Source organism: Staurois parvus, unplaced genomic scaffold, assembly GCF_062004578.1.
Source record: "Staurois parvus isolate SC_StPar_1 unplaced genomic scaffold, SC_StPar_1.0 ptg000644l, whole genome shotgun sequence".
Classification (NCBI taxonomy): Eukaryota; Metazoa; Chordata; class Amphibia; order Anura; family Ranidae; genus Staurois; species Staurois parvus.
In genome coordinates, this window is record NW_028318440.1 from 165,700 (window position 1) to 182,738 (window position 17,039).

Below are 17,039 nucleotides of genomic sequence, written 5' to 3' on the forward strand. Positions count from 1 at the left end.
ATCAGGTGTTCTCTCCTTCCTTTGCTTCTCAAGCTATCAGTCTGTACTCACTCCCAATAACATGGAACAAACATTTCTCTAAAACAGATCACATAGAAGTAGCTACATGAGTAGTCAGCAAACATCCCAGCAGTGGATCACATCAATGCTAGTCATCTCCACCCAAAATGAAATTTAACATTACACCTTTAGTATCACTGAAGTTAGTAAATGGCCTCAAGCACTAAAATAAAGTATGCAATTTGGTAGCATAGTGTTTTTATTGAATGTAGCAGTCCCTGTATAAATGGTGCAGTTAAACTGAGAAATAAATTTTCTGCAAGTGCTTCGAGGGCAGTTTTATTTAACCTTATGTTTTTTAATTATATTTATATTCCTATTGTTTTAAATCACTCAAAGTTGGATGCTACAGAACAAGTGAGCTGTCCAGGTTGATGTACTGGAGGTATCAGTACTATGAAATCTCTGGCTGGGAGGTTGTATATAAATATGATTGACTGTTGCACGCCAGGCACACTCATTCTACTCCTTGCCATCCCACTCTTTGACTGGGAACAACTTTGTTTCTTCAGCATTATTACTGCCAGTGTTTTATACAGTTAGATCACTGACATATTACAACAAGGTTAATAGAGAGGCATAGACAGGATTATTAGCATAGAAAATATTAGGTGCATAAATGCAAACTGGCATGTGAATCACTACATGCCCTTGAGGGCTTAGTGTTCATGAATACAAAAACTGCTGGAAGTGATTCTTTACAATATGGAAGCCAACTGGTCTATACTTTTGCTTTCTAGGCAAATAATTTCTGAATTAGTTTGATATGCAGTTTTAAAAGTATTTTCTTGTAGAGAGAGAGTTTGCAAATAGTCCTATAGGCCTCAAAGGATCTGAGATATCAGTCATCGGTCCACTGTGCTTTGATGAATTTTAGACACTTTCTCTGTAATAATAAGAACATTTGTGTAATTTATAGGAGATAAGGGGATGTCTCCTTCAGTCATATAAAATATTTTATCTTGCAGTTGTTAGACATGACAGAGCCACTCATCTATGCTGTGTTATCACTGGCATTATTCAACATGACATCTCTCAGGCCCTGGAGACATCTCACATTTTACTTTATCAGTAAACTGTGACTATCCACCTCAGTGCCCTGAAGCTAGCGAACCCTTGAGTGTTCAGCCTTGAATTATATGAAAAAGGCACTGTTTTTGCTTTTCATGCATCTAGTGCATAAATATCATTGCTCTCTGTTTACAACAATGGGTAAAACATTTGCAGTGCAGAGAAGATATGCATCTGCTGCATTGCAGCTTGGAATACCCAAATCAATGGGAAATATATTCATAGTAATATTGCTGCTGACTTTTACTATACCCCTGTAGAAGCACACCGTAGAGCTAATTCTAGCAAAGGAAAAAGATGCCTACAAACAAAAAATAAATTAAAAAAAAGGCATTTTGTTTAGGTCTTCTTTGCTGTGGTTTCATAAACTCTCAGTGAGTATTTGACAGGTTGTGCTGAGAAATAGTGGTGTGATATTGAGGAGGCTTTGCGGCAGGTGCTTTCTAGTTATGTACAGTGTTTGTCAGTTTGGAGATAGATCCTAAAATTGCCCTAACCTAGCCTGTAGGGTATGGATGATTCATCAGTCAGATAATATGGCTGTTTTTAGCCAGTGAGATTCCAGCACATCTAATGCCTTGGTATACACTATGAGTGTTTTATTTTATTTTTATGAGTTTTTTATTTTAAAAAACTGAGGAGTTCACAAGGCAGCCTCTGTATTAACTGTGCAATGTTAGTACAGCTTTCTCCCTGCTGAGCTGTTGTGTTCTGTTAGGGGGAGTGCCCCCCCCAACCAGAACACACCGGTCATCAGATGCAATCGGGAGATGTTTTTCTAGCATGCCCGTTCTACAGAAGTCGGACAGGCTGCTGTACACACGGGCTGGGCTTCTGTTGAACCGGCCAATATTTGGCCCGTGTGTACCAAGCTTTAGTATTTGACAATAGAAGTCTTGTCATTGCTATGATGACTAAAGGGGAAAAAACAATAATAACTGAACAGAAATGAAACTATAAGTGCTCAGTGTTTACATGTCAGTTGATGAGCTGATGGCCTAAAGTGTTACTAAAGGTAAATTATTTTAAAAATTAAAATAACAACATTATACTCACCTGCATTGTGCCATGGTATTGCACAGAGCATCCCTGATCCTCCTTTTCTCAGGTCCCTGGTTGGCGATCTTGGCTCTTCCTCTTCTTCGTATGTCCCCATAGCAAGCCGTCTGCTGTGGGGGCACACGGTGCGTGCTCGCTTCCAAGCTGTATGTCTATGGAGCCACGCTCCAAAGACGCACACAGTTGGTCTTAGCCTTGCCCCCACTTCCTCCTCACTCCATTTTATTGACAGCAGCAGGAGCCAATAGCTTTCTTTAGAATCACTTTACATTCTGTGTAAAGGGCTGCGTGTGAAAATTAGACTAATTATCCATTACTTGGCCTGGATGATATATGTTCCACGTAGATCAGCAGTACTCTTGGCAACTTGCAGCTGTTCAAAAAAGTTCCAGTACTCATTCACTGACAGAATATAGACTGGCATCATGGGATTTGTAGTTTAACCATTTTTTTACAGCTAATTTAATTCAAAACTTCACATGTTCTGTAGTATAATGTATAACTGCCCCTTCACCAGGAGTGGCCCTTCATCTGTAGTGTTACAGGGTAATCATACTTTATCACTGCGCATTGAAAACAAACTTATTTATAGCAAAAGCCAAGATTACAAAACTTGACCTGTAAGAGTTGAAAGTTGATACTTGTATATTAAATATCTCAGAATTAAGCCCTCATGCATACTGGGCGTTTTAATGCTGGTAACGTTAGCTGTGTAAAGTCACATTAAAACCGTGAGTTGTCCAGCTTTTTTTTAGCATTTTTGCATTAGCGTTTAGCGGCATTTTGCCGTGATCAGCAGCGTTTTTTCATGTTTGCGTTTTGTAGCGTTTTTTAACAAAAAAAATTTAGTTTGGTCAAAAAACTTCCACAAATGCCGGTTTGCAGCTTTTTACTGCGGTTTGTCGCATTTTTCAGTGTTAGAGCGTTTTTACAGCTAAAAAACTCCTCTAGAAACCCACTAGTCCTGTTTTTTTTTTCCAGCCCAAAAACGTCCCAGCCAAAAAAACGCTGATTAAAGTCTATGTGTGCATGGACACATAAGATAACATGCCAGGGAGTTTACTGGCTGTAGAAAAAAACATCAAAAGCCAAAAACAGCAGCTGTAAAAACGTCAAGTTGCATGAGGGATAAGGCAACTCGTGTTTTGGAAAATAATAAAAGGTGCATGAAGGCACCTATAAGTACTTGGTTATACATGTTTATAACAATGTATTTAAATACCTAACTTTATATGTTTAGAACTATGTGTCTTCTTTTCTGTAGTAACAGATTTATTTTAAAGGGAAACTATAATGTTCTTGGTTCAGTTTTGATGTACACTTTTATAGGTTTGTTATCATTTTTAAATATGAACAAAGTTAATGAGGGGGATGAATCACTTGTTCGAATAGCTTGAGCTATTGACCTGGCTAAAAAAAGACAATATCTTATATTTCAGTTACAGTCACCGAGGTAGCAAGTTCAAATTTCAAGTTGTGATTGGAAAATGTATGAGTAGCATTGTGGGTATCCCAGTATAAAATACACTAAATAGAATCTTGCAAATGTATCTACTATTAAAAAGAGAGAGAGAGCATAAGCACAGGCCTTCCTTCATTTCATAATTTCTTCAAACATGAGTGTCACCTTTATGAAGCAGAGACAACATTTTCATTACAAAACACAAACAGATGATAGTTCAGGAGAGATACTGGCGATAAATTAACTTAATCTCCATCAGGATTACTTTGCAGCTGGGATTTAGGCAAATTGAATCAGAAGTCCGGACAATGACAGTGAATATTAGGCAGTAAACTGAATAAATAAACAATGTGGATTTTAATGAATGAAATCAGCAGATCGGTGTTCACATTTTTGTATATGGCTACTGATGTGTTCATTGGGTGAACCACATAATATATAGTGAATTCTTTAATGGGCAGAACACTGATTATTCAATTGTTTGGAAACATCAGTCTGTCCCAAAGACCCAAGCCTTGTAATTTCAGTAAATATAAATAGTTGATGGACAATGACAGCCAAAAAGCGTAAACATATTTTTATTACAAAGTTAGGCCTTAGTTATGACTTCTTCCCTAAAAATACAGAGCTTTTAAAATCACAATTCTAAACTGGGAAAACAGTGTGTTATCTAAATATTAATAAATTGTGATAACCACAAATAATAGCGCAATCCTAAATTAAATCAATAAATTAAATTGCACAAATATATATAACTGCCACCAAATATGTGCAAGTTAATAGTGCAATAACATAAATAAGGGATCTCAATATAGTCCATTCAAAAAAAGTCCATATATCAATGATCCTTAATCAATGAAGTACTGAGATCCTCCTTCATCAAATGTGATATTCAGTGCTCAGAACACCCCATCAAAATGCACACTCACCATGTGCTAGTAATTAACCAGCATATTAGTATATATCCAGCATTCACCAAACAGACTCCAAGAGAAGATCCTGATGTGTTGGTAATCAATCAGCATATCAATATATATCCGGTATTCCACCAAACAAACTCCAAAAGAAGATCCTCTCATATCCAAGTTCGGAAGAAGTCATTGGACAAAACGCGTTGTGGTTAGTCGGTGACATCACCACGCACGCCGACGCATGTGTCCGGATCACGTGATCGCACTATCGCCATCTTGAGTGCAGGCAGGCTGGTGAGACGCTGGATACAGGGCTCTGAGCTCTGATGTAACAAATGCTTTACTTTTACTTGCTTATTGTGAGTGTGATTTTAAGGGGGGATTTTTACAATAAATCTGTTGGATAATATTACACTATGGCGAGTTCTTTCTTTACCCACATGTGCTAATTTGGATATCAGAGGATCTTCTTTTGGAGTTTGTTCAATGGTGCCAGTTCACATCAGTGCAACTCTGTGCAGTGTGCTTTTGGAAAAGATTCCTATGCAACTTTGATGCAATTTCAGTGCAGAGTAGCGTCATAGAATATGCTAGCCACATCCGAAGGCGCATCAAGGTCGCACTACATGATCATGAATGTCGCATCAGAATCGGGTCACAGTAGTGTGAACCAAGCCTAAAGGTATGAGTGTTTTCGGTTAACATCATTATTTTTGCAACCGTTTATAGTATAGGAACAACCTGCACCATCGTAGTTCATATTTTTATCTACATTATGTGGGTAACTTTGTTATTTTCCAGACATGAGAAGGTACATCTGCTGGTTATACACCTTCTTTACTGGAACTTGACCATGTGATTATTGCTTTCATTTCCATGGACATGGCTGCATTACAACTATTGTCAAATCAAGACGCCATCCTTTCAAAATGGCCTCTGGCGCTCTTAGACACAACTACTTCCACTCTGCTGGTGCTGTCCATTTTGCTGGGGTGCTCTATCTCCAGCTTTGACCAGCTAATGTGTAAAATGTGCGCTGCCTGCAGGTAGGACATGGACTGGCAGTGGTATAACCCCCAAAAATGGTGCACTGTATACAAATATCATACCAGTTGCTGGTAATATTTATTTGATACTGTTTAATATTTATGTGATGTAAACAAGATAAGCTAGTGCAAACATTTTTTGCATGTTGAGTTCTAGTGCATTAGCTAAATTGGAATATTTATGCATGCCTACCACAATATTAATGTTATATTACTGACCCAGATGCTAAGCATTCCTGTTTAATGCAGTTGTAATAAACATTAATTGTGTACTGCCAATGTTTGTTGCATTGTAGAGTATGAAAACTCTGAATTACAATTGCATGTTGTAATTCTCCTTATCTGTGTTTTGATATTGAAATTGTGTTCTTTTCCCTCTGCATAGAATTTGGCTACAGAGCTTCATAAAGAGGTGTGTGAAATGAGAACCCACATTAGACAAGCCAAGCTATTGCAAGAAGCCGGCAGTGGTCCATCCAGACATTCTGTACACAAAGCACAGTCCCTGGCAGCTTCAATTCTAAACATCTCACATTCTGACCTTAATGATATTCTAGAGATTCCCGATGAAGAGGTAAATCACTGAATTCTGAATACTTTACCTTTGTATAGTTTAACCACTTAAGAGCTGCCCCAGAGCATATACTGCTACAAGGCAGCTCCGCTGTGCAAAATCACATATATATGTGATTTTGCATTTCCAGGTAGGGGATGCAGACGCCACCCTACCCGTGCCGCTATAGGCTATGGATATGTTAATCACCGGGTCCCAGACAGCGATTCTCGGCCGGGACTCAGTGATCGTTGGCAGGGCTGAGAGGGGAGAGATCTATGTGTAAACAACACCGATCTCTCTCCTGTCAGCATGGAAATGCTGCTTTGTATCTCTCTGTACAGCAGAGAGATACAAAGCAGCATGTCTCCCAAGTAAAACAACACATCACACATAGTAAAACACACATAGCAAAAACACCCTTTGATTGCCCCGATGTTAACCCCTTCCTGCCCAGTATCATTAGTACAGTGTCAGGGCTTTTTATTAGCGCTGATCACTGTATTAGTGTCACTGGAGATATCAGTGGCAGTTAGTTGCCACCAAGTGTCAGAATGCCTGCTGCAGCCCAGCTATAAGTCGCTGGTTGCCACCATTACTAGTAAAAAAAAATTAAAATTCCAGGATATATACCGCCATTTGTAGACTCTATAACTTTCCCGTAAAACAATTAATATACACTTATTAGGATTTTTTTTTAGCAAAAACGTAGCAGAATACATTTTGGCCTAAATTTATGAAGAAATTTTATTTTTTACTGGATATGTTTTAAAGGCAAAAAGTCAAAAATTTTGTTTTGTTTTTTTTTTTTCAAAATTGTCAGTCTTTTTTTGTTTATAGCACAAACAATAATCAAATACCACCAAAAGAAAACTCAATCTGTGGGAAAAAAAGGACATACATTTAATTTGGATGCAGCATTTCATGACCGCGCAATTATCAGTTAAAGTAATGCAGTACCATATAAAAAAAAATGGCCTGATCAGGAAGGGAGGAAAATCTTCTGGAGGGCAAGTGGTTAAGTTACATTGGGGTTGATTTACTAAAACTGGAGAGTGCAAAATCTGGTGCAGCTGTGCATGGTAGCCAATCAGCTTCTAATGTCAGCTTGTTCAATTAAGCTTTGACAATAAAACCTGGAAGCTGATTAGTTTCTATGCAGATCTGCACCAGATTTTGCACTCTCCAGTTTTAGTAAATCAAACCCGTAGTGTTACTCTAATAAGTTCATACACATGCAATTGGGATATCGTCATGCTCTGACAAGTCATGCCCCTGATTCACACAGAATTCTTGCTCATACACTATGCATTGTTTGGCAAACCGCAGCTTAATTTGTGCCAATTTTGTTGGTTGTAATAGAGATGCTGACAGTTAACTACATACTCTCTAGCTTTTCAAGATTAGTTGAAGAGTTTTCCTTTGCTCTTTATCAGATGCAGACTCCAATTTTTAAGTTCTCTTTGTAGCAACATAATTGAAGGTAACAGATGACACAACTGGAAAGCCCGCCATTCATAAGGGTAAAAAAAATCTTGAGTTGCTACGACAGTCTGTGCAGCCTGGCTGAGCTTTATTAGTAATCATAAAGCACTGTATTTAGTGGAAGCTGTTAATTGCAAAGATCTTCCAGTATGCTGGAAATCTGAACAAGTCCTGCCTCATGGATCCCAATAGCTCAAAATAATTGAATCAGCACAGCACAAAATGTTAAATATTGCAGCAGAAGATTTTTACATAATTACATGTATCCAACTGTGCCCACAATTGTACAATGCTACATATTAGATGCAAACTATCACAACACATCACATGTCGGTAAATACAATAGCATGGTGGCCTTGGGTATGTTGGACAGACTCCAGTTGAAGCATCCTGTGGAACACCAGCACATTTCTTTTCACCATCTGTGAGACGCTTTGGGAGGAGAATCATAGGAGCTCACTACTGTGCTTTACTGTGATTGAGGATGTGGAAAGATTCTAAAAGAGAAAAAGATCTGCTGATACTGACAGTTAGGTATGTTACAACCAAAAGGACCAAATGAGGAACATGATTTAACTGTAAAATGTCCAGCTGGTCACTATGTGATCTATCAACCTATTGGTAAGAACCCTTCCATTTCCTGATTATTTTACCATGTTTATAGTGTATAGATATGTTTTTATATGGTGTTTAGTGTGCAAACTATTTTCTTTAGGTCACATGAGTGCAGGAATACTTAAATCACATTCCTCTACCTGTGTCCTGAGTGCCACTCCCCCATATGGGATGTGCAGATTGTGGAGTGTGGTTGGCAGAAGTGTGCATTCATCTGCCTCCAATGGTTGGAACGTTTGGGTACGTAGTGCAGAGTAAGGCTTTGTTCACACCATACGTGCAGAAAAACTGATGGCAACTGACGCACAGATTTCACTTGCAGGGACTTCAGTTTACATCAGTTTTTAAGCTCTCTTCAATGAGTTTTATACACATTGTAAATTACTGTGCAGAAAAAAATCTGCACCTGATACTAATGTTGTGCTGTGAGCAGGACACATAGAGAACAATTGATTTTGTTGTGCCCTTGCAAAATGCGTGCAGAAAAACTGACGTCTCTGCACCTTGGTGTGAACAAGCCCTAAATGAAGATATGGTGCCCCAGATCTGAAGTGACATTCCAAATGGCTGCCTGGGCGGGGTAGTGTTTGGTGCATTTAAAAGGAGCATGTGCGGTGCAATAATCAGGTTAGAATGACTTAATAAAGGGTGCTCTTTATCCCCAAAACGTTGCCACCATGTTTACTGCTCTATTGCTATGTATATTTTTTTTGTACAAATTTGGCTCAGGATTAACTTTATATACCTTTGTGCTCTACTAATACTATGCATCCTCTGCTGTTGTATTTGCAGACATGTGATGTGGTATATATCTGCAGTATTTCAGTGTTTGTTGTACTTATCTATTTATTTCATTACACAAAAAGTAGTGGTGTCTTATTTCTCAAAAAATATAACGATGCAAGATTTCCTGGTCTATGACCAATCTAAAATCAATGCATTTACACAGAGGACAGGATATCACTGTGAATATAAGTAAAAAGTTATAGAGTTCAATTTGGAACCTTGGTGCTGACAGCCTTTTGACCATTGTCTGTAAAGTGTATGATATATCTTTTGCTATTTGTTGTGATGGAGAGGGAGGAAGCGCCCCATTACACTTTAATTATTACAAAACTACATTGGAAAGTCATTGAAGACTCACCAATACATTTAACCTTTATACCTCATGTATGCAATTTCCACTTTTGGGATTTAGCTGATGGGTTATAAAAAGAATATTACAAAGAGGACAACTTATTATGCTATCTGGAAAACACAATCATTTTCTTTGTTCTTTGCATGAATAAAGTAATTCAGGCTACAGCACCTCCGTGAGTTTTTTTTATGAACGAAGATCGTTATAGATGTGAATAGGAGGAGCAGAATTAGTTTTCACTGTTTGTGTGTAGTTAATGTAATGGAAAGATAGATGGCTCAGCAGCTGTCAGAACAAGCTTCGGCGACCTCTATGTAGCCAGGGTAATCCTGGACCAGGTCCATACAGCCATTTCATGCATTTATGGAAGATACAGGGATATTGATTGTTCCTTGTTATTAGCAAAATAGGGATATGTAATGTATCCATGAAGCACTCTGGTCACTTCTGATGCAAGGTGTTTTAAATGCAATGCGCTTTTTTATTCTGTGTCCATAATGCTTTCATAAACCTGTCATAAATTATCGTGTCTCCTTTCCTCCCATTAGGAAATAGCAAATGCAAAGCGGTCAGTAGAATATGATAAAGAATGGATGAACCACATAATGAAGCTGCTTGAAGGACAGGTATTGGTAATATTCCACTGAGCATTTCTCATTTTAAACCATTTACATAATGAAGAATTTACATGAAACAAACAATATAAGACTTTCCAGTCCGGGCTCTTAAACCAACATCAACAGCATGAAATTGCTTTTAAAACAAGCTGCAGTCTTTTTTTTACTTATTGGGTGCAATCTATGACTGCAGATGCTTTTGAAATACCAGTTTACTCAACAAAAACAGTTACCATGTTACCTGTAAACTAGTTCTTGACTATCTCTGAAAACTCCCGGAAATCTGCATTCTCTACTCTTCTTTACCCATTGTATCCAGGAATTAGCTTTGACTTCTAGTCTGGTAGCTGGAAGACCTTGGTTTTTCTAATAGTTGTCAGTCTGCCCGTTATAGTGATGACAGTATTTTAATCACGTGCAGTGCAAGGGACTCTCTTTAAATGTTTAGTGTTTTTAATTATTTTAATACTGAGGGGATAATACCACAGGCTAAATTAGCCACACAATCATACTGTAGATAAATCAACTAAAATCACTGAATAGCACATATTAAAGCATGTAAGTATTGAACAACAAATGCTATGTAGGCACTAGAGTTGTTTGTGAATTATATACATTTGGGAGCATCTGCTTTAAAGTTTATGGTTCCACAGGACACATTATGCTAATGCAGCAGAGAATCACTTCCCTTATTAACAAAGGATTTCATTGATGCCGGCTTGTCTGGGAACATACCATACTTCATAACACTAACAGTTCCCAATTATCATGGGAAATGTTTCTCCAAGCCTGTTGTCAGTCCTAGATAATGAGAAAATGAATGACATCACAGCCAGGAGGGCAAATAGCATTTACTTGATAATCTGTCCTGACTTAACACTCACCAATCAGGATTTGAGATATTGGCATACATTATCCATCTTCAACAACATAAGACTGTGTTTAGTATGAAGATGGCTATGTTATATTTTTTTACACTGTATTTTATATTTTTACTTTCAGCTAGAGTAGCTATATTACTCCAGGCAAATATAACTGTTGGTGCAGTAATGTATTTTTCGGATAGAATAGGGAATGGTTAACAAATAGTAAAATACATTTAAAAAGTAGATTTCCCTTTATTTTCTATTAGGGACAAGTGGATCTGTTTTGTGAATTTTGCTCGAAGTTCACAAACTTTGTGGCAGTTGGCCATTTAAGTCTATAAGGGCCAATTATGGCCATTTGTAGAGCTAATAGGAAAAATATTGTCAAGTGAAAGGTGTGGTGAGCTTCACCCTGTCATGGGGGATCTGTACCAATGCCAAAAAAAATTTATCATGAGGCTACATTGAAAATGCACAAACCATTTAAAGGATATGCTTGAGGGATGCTGGTGTTACGAAACAACATATTGTCAGACCACCTCAGAGCCAGTTAGGGGAATTTACTGAGACTGGAACAGCCAGAATCTGGAGCAGTTGTTTGTGCCAACTAATCAGCTTCTAGCTTTCATACTATGTCTCTTCTGCAATAAGATATACTTACCTGCCTGTTCACAGTCTTATGTTGAATGTATACTGAGCTGTGCATGCGTAGCTCAGCGTGCATTCCCGGGACATTCCAGCTGTGCTGGATTGACTGTTTCCTGTGCGCATACAGGGAATTACATAATTTCCCCGCCAGCCAACCAAGAGGTCGAACCTGGCACCTGGAAGTAGCCTGGGAAGAAGATGACAGCTGCCGGTGAGGGGAGTAACTGCCGTATCGCTGGAAGGTGATTTTGTTCCAGAACAGACTGAGGCTATAGAAGCATATTTTGCTGTGGAGCTGAATTGTTTCATTTAGAAGTAGTTTTGCTTAATACAGTAGCAGCACTCCACTCTCCTTAAAAAGGCTTTCTTTCAGGTAGTTTTAGCAGCAACATGCTTTTTTTTTTTAATCAGGTACAGTATGAAGTCTGTTTTAACTGACAAAAAAAGCAGCTGCAACAGATCTGAAAGCCATAGGAAGGCATCTTCCTAAAAAAAAATTACAGATTAAATGGGTATAGTTTGGATTGGCCAGTAGCACAACAGCTTAATGGTATAGTTTGTAAGCTCCTTTTAATCACAGCACCGCGCTGTATCATCCAAACAAGACTAAAGAAAATTACTTCTATTTTAGGTTGTCTTGTTGTTCTAGTATTTTGGGGGGGGGGGGGGTTTTGGTATATGAATTAAATGCCTAGGTTTAATTTATATAGCAGCTTCCCATACACTGACAATTTTGCTGCTTTGTACCCCTCCTTTTATAGTAAGGGGATTGTTTTATCCAAAGGTTCCCTTATAGTCGCCTTATTAGCCTTCTGTTTCAATATTTTTTTTGTTATTAAGGCATAACAAAGGAACAAGTATACAACAATAGCGGTTTGGCTCTCTAAAGCCTTACAGTACAACCGAGCAACGCAGGCGAAGTTCATATCGTATACAAGCAAATCATATATAATGACAGTGGAAGAAGGGATTAAAAAACGTTCCTGTAGCTCAGTCCACCATGCAATAGGAAACCGTGAAACGGGTCTTCAGCAGACTCAAAGAGGTAGAAAGGTTGGAACCATGGAAACAATCCTAGGGTGCCAAAGCTTACAAGCTATAATCCCCTACATCAGGTATAAAAGAAAACACCATACCATACAATGTAATTTTAGCTTGCAATAAGACCACAAGCCATCAGAGGGCCAAGTGATCAGAAAACAATAATAGACTGGGAAAAAGGTAGAAAAAAGCAAAGAGATTTATAAAAGAGGATAGAGGCTACCCATGCCACCAGCCCAACTGAACCTAAACAAATCATATATCAATATTAGGACCCAGTTTGCAGGTAATCAATCCATGGATTCCAGACCTGCTCAAACTTAGCAGAAGTGTCCCGCAGTATGCTGACCATTTTCTCATTAACCATAATCCAGGAGAGTTTGTTTCATCAACATCAAGTCAACCAGTGGGCCCTTCCAAGCAGTAGCAATTGTGATTTTAGCTGCTAGGAACATAAAATAAATTAAGGTCTGAGCGGACCTGGAGATGCCAATTTTAGGTTCATTAAGCAGAGCAGCTCTGTGGTTCCTAATAACATTAATCCTGGTCACCGTGAAGATCAGGGAGTGAATTCGAATCCAGAATCTTCTAACTTTAGGGCACCTCCGCCAAGTATGGAATATCGTGCCTACTTGATCACATCCTCGAAAAACAGAACGGGGAAGAGCCAGCATACATTCTAGATAATCGATACGTGACTAAATACCAGCGAGAGAGGACCTTATAACCCACCTCCACAAGGGAAACATTCCTAATGCCTCTGTGTACTCTAAGTGACCAATACTTCCAATCCTTCTCCTCTATCACCTTGCCTATATCCCTCTCCTAGGCAAGCATATAGGATAATCTACCCGAGTAAGACACAAACAACTTATACAGACTTGAGGTGCCCCCCCCTCTGAACCTCGACTCGTAGACATCTGCAGGGAATGGGATAGCATGGGGCAAAGGATTTCTTGCCTTTGCTTAGGGGAGATCCACATTAAAAGGCCAAAGGGGAGAGGCTCACAAGCTTGTGCTTCCAGTGCCAGCCAATCCGGTTGATAGAAGGTAGCATAAATTTGCAACAATTGAGTTATCTGAGCTGCCCAATAATATTTCCTAAGGTCCGGCACTCCCAACCCTCCAGAAGCTCGTAAGACATATAGCGTTCGCCGTTGCAATCTATGGCTTCTAGCTTCCCAGATAAAGTGTATCAATTTATTCTGGAATCTACGAAGGTCGGCTGCCGGAACAACTATGGGTAAGGTGCGAAAATAATAAAGTATTTTAGGCAGTACAACCATCTTAACCGACACAATTCTACGCATCCAAGACAAAGATGCAAAAGATGACCACTGTTCAATGCTCCTCAATAAGTGTGCCCATAAAGGTGAATAATTTGCCTTGTAAAGCGTTGCTATAAAGTGGTTCTGTAGGCTCTGAACAGTATCCCCCGGTAAATTGATGTTGAGAGCCTCAGACTTCTTCCAGTTCACGGCCAGGCCAGAGATGCTATGAAATCGAGCCAGAAGATCAATGAGAGATGGTAGGGAAGTGTGTGGGGACATAAGGAAAAGGAGTATATAGTCCGTGAAAAGCACGCATTTGTTTTGTCTATGCCCACCGTCTATACCCAGGATATCAGGGACCTAATGGCCACCGCTAAGGTTTCGATCGCAATGACAAATAATAACGGCGAAAAAGGCCAGCCTTGATGGGTGCCAGATGCAATTGAAATAGGATCCGAGAGATACCCCCGCAACCTCAGTTGTGCCGAAGGATTGCTATACAGTACATGAAGGAAAGTCAGAAATCTGGGCCCGAAGCACCATCTCGAGAGAATTCGAAATAGGTACTTACAAGAAATGGAGTCAAATGCTTTCCAAAAATATGAGAGCAACATACCTCTCCATGAGCTAGCTACCTCTTCTTATTTCATCCAAGGCCTGCCTCTCAGGTATAAACTCAACCTGATCCTTATGATTGTAATTAGCAATAAAGCTATTTAGTCTGGTAGCGTAAATTTTTGCAAAAAGTTTCAAGTCCGTATTAATCAAAGAAATTGGCCTATAATTAGAGACATCGCTATGGTCTTTATTAGGTTTGGGGATAAGACATATAAAAGCTCTATTAGAATCCTTATCCATCAGTTCCCCCTGTTGGAGAGAATTAAAATAAGTCACTAAATGTGGGACCAGAAGGTGGGCAAATGTTTTGTAGTAAAAGGCTGTGAAGCCATCAGGTCCTGGAGCCTTAGCCTGCTTCAACTCCTTGATGGCCCTGAGAACCTCTGCCGATCTAATTTCCCCATCTAAAGCCTCCCTACGGGACTCCGAAAGAACAGGTAAGGGGAGACGGGCTACGAACTCCTCAAAATCGTCTGACAAAGCGGTATGTGAATGGGTATATAAATTACAATAATATTTGTGGAATTCCTGAAGCACCGTTACTGGGTTCTGGGTCAAGGAGCCATCTGCCATTCTAAGCTTAGGGTTTGACGTTAGTTGCGGTCTAGGAGTCAGTTTCTGCGCCAAAAGCTTCCGAGGACGGTCGGAGTGCTGATAAAGTTTAGCTTGAGACCACCTAAGGTGTTTCTCCGCTCTAGTGGTAAGGCAAATGTTCAATTCAATACGCGTGGCCGCTATTTTATTTTGGAGGTCTAGATGAGGATTTTGCTTGTGCTCTTTAAGAAGGGTGGTCAGTTCAGACTCTTTTTGGCGTATTAGAGCGTCAGAGGTCTTCTTAAATCTGGAAGCTAACTGAATGAGGATACCCCGTACAGAGACTTTATGGGCAGCCCAGTTAATTTGAGATGAGGTTTGTATTGAATCGTTAATGGTAAAGAACTCTTTAAGGTGCATCTCAACATCAAGACAAACAGAGGGGTTGCTGAGGAGCGATTTATTAAGACGCCAAGAATAAACTAAGGCAACTTTGCGAATAGAAATGAGGGTGGCCATAACAGGCGAATGATCAGACCACGCATCCTCCAGAATTTTGAAGGAATTAAACAACGGCACACTTCGAGAGGGGGTAAAGATGTGGTCTATCCTAGAATAGGTTAAATGAACATTGGAGTAATATGTGAAGTCACGAGTATAAGTGTGAAGTTCCTGCCAAACATCAACCAAATCAAACTGGTGAAGCAACTTCGCCAGCTTCGTTCTCACTGTGGATGGTCGTAAATGGCGGGCTCCTAGGGCTCTCATCTTATTTAAGACCGAATCCAGAGCCATATTCGGTTCCCATAAAGTGTGGAGACAGCGTCTGGAGAAGGGACCGGAAAAAGGCTAACTGCTCGGTGTTGGGTGCATAGTACGTGAGAAAAGTCACCTGTTCCCCCTCTCTCTCTCGTCACCAGGTGGTATCTACCATCAGGATCCCGAACTACATCAAGGGGTGAAAAGGAGAACCGTTTGGATATACAAACTGCAACACCCCGTGTCTTGTCTGGCACATTAGCCATAAAAAATAGGGGATAATGGCCATGCAAAAATGGGGGCTGGAATGCAATAGGGAAATGAGTCTCTTGTAACAGAACTATTTCCGCACCCACCGAGTGATAGTAATGGAAAGCTTTTCTACATTTCACTGGCGAGTTCAGACCCTGAGCATTATGAGAAAGAACCACAAGGGGTTTGGGTGTATTATCAGAGGCCATGAGAAAGGTCCAAAAAGAGCTGACTTACCCCAGAGAGACAATTACCAGGCGCCAATCCAGATGCCAGTGCTAGGGAGAGACATAAGCTACATGGCTGGCTATGAAAAAGAAAAACACTAAAAGAGAAGAAAATTATTACAGTTAAATGAGGAAAAACTAAAGAACCTGCAAGCAGGAAGAGAGAAAAGCAGAACAAATGTGGACACGCCGCAGAGACCACCAAACTAAAACTAAGTATGTTCCACAAGTCGTTAAAAAAGGTCTGTGTCCACGTCAGCCACAATTAGAGGCAGAAGTGGAAACAGAGTGAGGTGCAGTATTCACACACAAGGCATGTGCCTGTTCTCGTTCAAACAGCAAAACTGATGGAGAACACTAGTCCTCCAACAATACCGCAGGTCAGTAGCAAAGAAAACAAACAAAATAATGAATATACTGTATAACAGGACAACTGTGCACGGGGAACAGAATCCCACCATGACAAAACTAAAGACCTGAGATAAGAAAGGGTGGGGGACCCATATCTAAAGCAAACAGTTAACTTTAGCAGAGACCAAGAGATGCAGTCCACCAGATCAAGGAGATCGGGACATTTCCTTGAAGCAGCTTCTAGTGTTGTGCCATAATGGTGACAGAGGAGCGTTGGTTCTCGGTCGGTTTTTATCTTCCAGGAAAGGTGACTGGTGTTGTGGCGTCATAGATGGAGCTGTAGTTATCAAACCCAGGTGCAGCAGTAAGGATTCTCCCTCAGTGAAAGTAGCCAATGAATATGATTTTCCCCTATAAATGAATGCTAACCGGAAAGGGAACATCCAACGATATTT

General features: G+C 39.7%; 1 protein-coding gene across 1 annotated transcript in view; it reads left to right on the forward strand.

The window, feature by feature from the left end:
- The window catches only part of LOC149448992 (centlein-like), a gene marked incomplete at its 5' end in the record, with an annotated part of 181,161 nt that overhangs the window by 137,012 nt on the left and 27,110 nt on the right, over window positions 1-17,039 (forward strand). Inside the window, 2 exons of the mRNA XM_089693971.1 lie at window positions 5,995-6,183; window positions 9,949-10,026. Coding sequence (XP_089550097.1) covers window positions 5,995-6,183; window positions 9,949-10,026 — 267 coding nt within the window. The remainder of the gene's footprint in view (window positions 1-5,994; window positions 6,184-9,948; window positions 10,027-17,039) is intronic.